Genomic DNA, 6,000 nt, shown 5'->3' on the forward strand with positions numbered 1-6,000 from the left:
TTGTTTTTGAGACAGTGTCTTTCCTTAGTAGCCCAGACTGACCTGGAGCTCACTATGTAGTCCAGCCTGGCTTTGAACTCATGGGAATTCTTCTGCCTCGGCTTGTCCGATGCAGAGCTTACAGTTTGTAAGCTACCGTGTCTGACTGATCGTACAGAACATTTAAATGCGTTGAGCTCTTCAGGCCAATGCACGTGAAACTGCATTCATTCTGCAAGAGTGACTGAAGGCAAGGTGTGTGGGGGGGGGCCCTGCCTGGAATTCCTCGGAGTTCCTTGTGCCCCAGCCACGTTGCGCACCGAAGGGCTGGAACGGGGGTCTTGGAGGAGTGAGGCCAAGGAGAGGGGGGCTCTGTCAGCAGTCACCTAGCTGACTGCGCTCCTTCCACGAAGAGGCTAGGGCTGCCCTTGTCCTACTTTCAAAGAGCAGAGGAGGTTCTGGCTTCCGGCTTCTGGTTTCCTGGCGTTTCCCTGAGACCTTGAAGAAGGTGCTGACACCTGCAGCACCTCCTGGGGACAGGCTTCAGTGCAGAACTTTCTGTGTTCTGTCTCTTGGATGAACGATCATAGTTCCCTGAGGGCGTTTCTTCAGCAAATTACCTTACACAATCTCCTTTAAAGCTAAAAATTTACATTTCTTCTTGTGCCCTCCTTCTAGTTTGTCCTACTGGTCTGAGGGTCTGTTCTTTCATCAAGTTGCCCTTGAGAGAGTTGCTGTAGAACTTGGACCTGTGCTGTGCGCCTACTGCTCCCTCCGTAACCACTCCCCCTGCCTATCAAGGCATAGTAGTCTGGCCCTCCCCTCCCCTCCACGTGAGCCCTGGGCACTCTCGTGGGATCTTTCAAACAGCTGTTTCAGTTCTGTAAAGGTGGCTGCTGGGCACTTAAGTATGGGTTCTCGGGAGTGTGCGCTTACTTAGCCTCCCCCCGCCCTCCCGCCCTTCCCCTTGCAAACTGTGTGAGTGTGTCCTCTCTGCTTCTCTGTCACTAGGGGTCCGAATCCCAGCAAAGTGCTCCAGCAGCTGCTGGTACTTCAGCCAGAACAGCAGTTAAATATCTACAGAACCCTGAAGATTCATCTCATCGAGAAAGGGATCCTGCAGCCCACCTTGAAGGTGTAGCTGCTCCGAGAGGAGGGTGGACTGCTGAGGAGGGACTCTCACGCACAACAGCTCTCGATGAAGTCTTGCACTGAGCCAGCATGGGGCCGAACACTTGATGGATGCAGGTTTTGCGGATACGAATGTTTCTTTCTCTGAAATTACTGTGAATATTTAACAAACATATGATCTGAGAGTTGCCAGCCCATGACAGATGCTGTATTCTCCTACGATGCATTTCCCCATGTTAGCGTCTCTGCTCTTACTTGCTTGAATTCCATATTTTAGGAGACTTGTCTTTAAAAGAGCCAGATACTCTGAATTGACACACTCAGGGTTAATGCCTGGTAGGATGATCTTTTGCACAAATATTGCCCTTTGCACTGGGAACTGCCTCTTCTCTATAGCTGGGTGCTCTGTGGGCACCACGGGAAAAGCCAGGTCTCGGGGCTCCCTTCTCTCATAATCTCAAGTATTACTGAAAGGCTGAGTTAGATTAAAAAAAGAAAGAAAAAGAACGATTGTCCACTTTTTTCTGTTTCCTTTTTCCTTTTTTCCCCCTTTTTGTTTGTTTGTACTTGGTACTGGGGATGGAGCCCAGGGCTCCTCACACAAGGCAGGTGCCGCACTCCTGGGCTCCGCTCCAGCTGGACTGCCTACCTCCCAGAAAAGCAGTCATCTGCCAAGTGGAAACACCCAGGTTTTAAGCAGTTTCAAGATTCAGAAGCTAAGGACTTGAGCCTTTATTGTTTTGTCTAAAAAGATAGTATCAGAATCCATTTCTGATGAAACTTTTGGAAAAACACAACCAACTTCCCAAGAGATACCGAAGTGAGTCCAGAGCCTGGGACGCCTCTGAGGCTGCAGAAGCCGATGCCCCCTCCCCTGGCTTGGTGGATCATCTGCTTTTTTTAGTCCCATGAGTGGGGATGGCAGCTGAGCCAGAGCACTGGTGGCCGCCTGGGTGAGGGGCACTGCACAACACCCCAGCTCTCTGTATACCTTACCTGGAAAGAAGGGAGTCCTGCCCGAAGACCCAGCCCCGCTGGGCCAGCTCCCTGTGGTAATCAGCCTTTGTCACATGGCTCTTCTCATCATGTCGTAAAATCCAAGTATAAAAATCATGCAGAAATAACAGCCGCTCCGAAGAGAAGCACAGAAACGCCACAGCTTCCTCAGCTGGGGCGCTGAAAGGCGCAAGAGGAAAGCTCTTAGCACTGCTGCAGCGAAGCTGCTTCCTGCTGCTGAGCGCACTACAGCCATACTGAACATTCCCGTCGAACATTGCTGGCCACCCTCCGAAATCACCTAGTTCTCCCACAGTAAAGGATATTTTGGTAATGAAAAGAGTAAATATTTGGTTTGAATTAGAAGTGACTCAGCTATCACACATGTCCTTCCTACTGTAGATGTGTCATGGTTTTGAGGAAGAGCCCACAGCCATCATGTGCTCTGTACTCACACAGGATGTGTAGTGAGCATTGAAGACACAGTGGCCCTCAGTCCGGAGAATGGCGTCCTTGGGTCTGGCCTCTACTAGGTGACTTACAACCCCTGCCTACTTTCAGCCCACGTTATTTCCTGCCTCTGCAAAAACAAAAACCCAAAACCAACCAAACAACCACAACAAAAACCCCAACCAGCCAAACAAAAACCAACCCAGTGAAGTATTGCCACACGAGGCTGTGGTTACTTTCAGTCAGGCCGTGTGAGTCGATTTCAATGCCTTCTTTTGTTTGTCGCATTCCTGCTCCTGATGTTGGCTGTAAAAAGAGTTGCAGGCACCAAAAGAAACACAGCGAAAACCTTGTAATAGGAGCACGCTCTGAAAATGTGGCAGTTTGCACACGCAAACGGTGCTTGGGGCCGATGTAGATTCTCCATGCCCACCATGTTTTTATGGGATTGTTGAGGTGTTGAGACAATTATGAGAGCATTACTTAATACATGTATTAAAAATCAACATTCTTCTAAACAAAGGGTGGAAGTGGGGCTATTTGGGGTTACAGAAAAAGCTTTTCTCAAACAGATCTGGGTGTACGTTATACCATATAGAAACAAATGAGTTCTTAATTTTAACAAAGCTCCGGAGATCAGCATTTTAGCATACTTTTATAAGCATGTATATTCAAATGGACTATATTTTAGCAAACAGTCACCATAAGAGCCAGGTGGTGATCTGTGTTATATTTTCACTGGGAGAGGCTTCACCTAAGGTGGCATTGTGGTGGTGGACAAATGCGGGAAAGGTCTTCCCCAGTGATGACCGTCACTGGACACCTGATTGGTTGATACCTGTTACTTGACGTGTTAGCACGTGGGATGTTAATATCTCTGCCCTGTGTTTGCCTTATGGTGACATACATCCAGTTACTGTCTGAGATGAAAGGCCACCCCCTTTCAATCACCGTCCTCTCCATTTGCACTTTGGTTTGAACAAAGGTAAAGAGACCGTGTTCAATGAAAAGGAGATGGTGACAAAGCTGTGTATATACTGTACATGGGTGAAAGCTTATGTTATCTGTCAATCAGTTCTCTGAATCTTTTTACTGAAACTGAGATAGAAAAATAAAAATTTAATGGTATTTTGACTTTGCTGTGCCATTTTCTCATTGAAGGAGGTCTTCTGTACGCACTGGGCTTCCTAGCCCATTCTTACTTGGTTTTGGACAGCCCCACCCCTTGTCCCAGAGTGTCGTTTTACATACTGCAAAGCTGAGCTTCACTGGCCGTCGCTGGTGAGACAACGTGAAGGGGCCCCATTTGTGCCCAGTGTGGAGTAACTGGCCACTAGTCCTGCCTGCGCCTCCACTACTGCCCATCTCCAGTGGGAAAAGGTAGGCTGGCACAGAAGAACTGAAAAACAATGGCTGCTTTGGCTATGGCCGCTCTGGTGGGATTAAGCGCTTCTTAAATGGTAGACAGCCTCTCCCTTTACTCCAGCAAACCTGGAATCCCCCAGTTGTCGCATAGCACAGCGGGTCCCTCTGGAAACAGCAACATGAACTCACAGTTCTATGTGCCATTCAGATGGACATAGGTAAATACCTAGTAAGGGGGATGAACAGAGTGGTGACAGATGCAAACCACCGGTTCATGGGAGATAGGGGTACCACCCGAGCGCCTTTGAGAATCTCCGTCCCAGCCAGGCATGGTGGCGCATGCCTATAATCCCAGCACTCAGGAGGCAAAGGAGGCGGATCTCTGTGAGTTCAAGCCCAAGATGGTGTACAAAGCGAGTATAGGACAGCCAGGGATACACAGAGAAACCTTGTTTTGAAAAACAAACAAACAAACAAAAAGAGAATCTGCTTTTCCTTCCAAAACCTTCATGGAGAAAGGGCCTGTGTGTTGTGTTTGGGAGCCTGTGAAGCGTCGGGCTGTTTGTAAACTCCAAGCTCTTTTCTGCCGGGCTCAACTTAGTGGATTCAGATGGCTTTCTGTTTGCGATGAACCCTCAGTTGGGGCCTCGAAGAGTGCTAAGTTTGAGAAATGTTCTTGAAAAGACTTGTAAGTATACCTTTCATTAGTTTGGCAAACCCCTTCAAAGAGAGAGCCAGGAATTCAAGCTAGTCCAGATGAGATGGACACACTTCATTGGTAAGGAAGTCCTGTTGAGATGTAATGTACGTGCTAGGCTTGACGTGATAATGCCTGCCCATCATGGCGGCGGCGGCACTAAGGAGACAGAGGCAGGCTAATCAGCAGTTCTAGGTCAGCCTCAGCTCTGTAATGAGTTCCAGACCAGCTTGGGAGTGCTTGAGAACAGCGAACAGCGGCAACAGTAACTTAGGTACCAAACATAGTCACCTGTCAGCACAGACAGCTGGAAACCATTTCTGTGTGCTCCCCAAAAGTTCCTGGTGCGCATTTGCAGTCTCTCTCTGAGCTGCATCTTACCCATGTCAGTTTGCCTTTGTGGGCATTATGCGTTAACGGAGGCGTGGGTATGTGGAATTCTGCACCAGGCATAATATTTTCACATGTATTTCTACTTTCCTTTTCATGCATATTGAATTTGGACAACCTATTATTTTCAACATGGGGCTTTTATGAAAAAAAATGTCGCTGTAAGAATTTATAGAAATACATGCCTATGGGGACACCCCCTCACTTCCCTTTCATAGATTGCAAGGGGTTGAACTGCAGGCTTGCGTGATAAATTCACGGTTACGTGTTTGCCATTTCCCCTGCTTCCTGCTGTGCCTGCCTTCCGAGGGGCCTCCCACGGAACTGCTTTGAAGCTTTGTTCTCCTGGCCTGAAGTGGCCCTTGTTCTCCAGAAACCAGAGCAACTGTGGTGACTCACAGGCTTCCTTTATAAGGTTGGGCATATGAGCACTCCCTCCTGGGAGCGGGGAGGGCTCCTGAGACTGGGCAGCCACCTTGCTGTAGTGGTAGCTGCCTGCCCCCAACCATTGTGACAAGACTGAGGCTGCTGTCGGAAAGAGGAGTGTACCCATGTGAAGTCCCAGGGTGGCTGTCTTCTGTGTGGCATGGTGTGGCATGCCCCTGTGATGCATAAAGATGTCCTGAATGGCTGGTGCTCCCTGAAAATAGCAGATGTGGGACATGCTATAACTTTATAATTTTCTAGGGAAACAATTTCCTAGACCCCAGAGGCTGCGGTGTCAATTGTGCTGCCTTTGCTATGGATGATAAGACACGCAACTGAGGTCTGGCTCATTGTTAGCTTCCCCCCCCCCCCCCTTCCCCCACCCCCTAGCCCCACCCCGAGCACATAAGCTAGAGTCACCTGGGAAGTGAGAACTTGTAGGCAAGTCTGTGGAGCATTTTCTTGATTAATGATTGAGATGGGTGGGCCTAGCTCCACGTGGGCTGTGTCGTCCCAGGGCGCATGATCCTGAATTGTCTAAGAAGGCTGGCTGAGGGCTGGAGAGA

General features: G+C 49.0%; 1 protein-coding gene across 1 annotated transcript in view; it reads left to right on the forward strand.

Moving 5' to 3' along the window:
• The window catches only part of Cds1 (CDP-diacylglycerol synthase 1), a 76,439-nt gene extending 75,302 nt beyond the window's left edge, over positions 1–1,137 (forward strand). Inside the window, exon 13 of the mRNA XM_051170336.1 lies at positions 991–1,137. Coding sequence (XP_051026293.1) covers positions 991–1,120 — 130 coding nt within the window. The 3' untranslated portion in view covers positions 1,121–1,137. The remainder of the gene's footprint in view (positions 1–990) is intronic.
• Positions 1,138–6,000: the final 4,863 nt, after the last annotated feature.

This window comes from Acomys russatus, chromosome 28, assembly GCF_903995435.1.
Source record: "Acomys russatus chromosome 28, mAcoRus1.1, whole genome shotgun sequence".
NCBI lineage: Eukaryota > Metazoa > Chordata > Mammalia > Rodentia > Muridae > Acomys > Acomys russatus.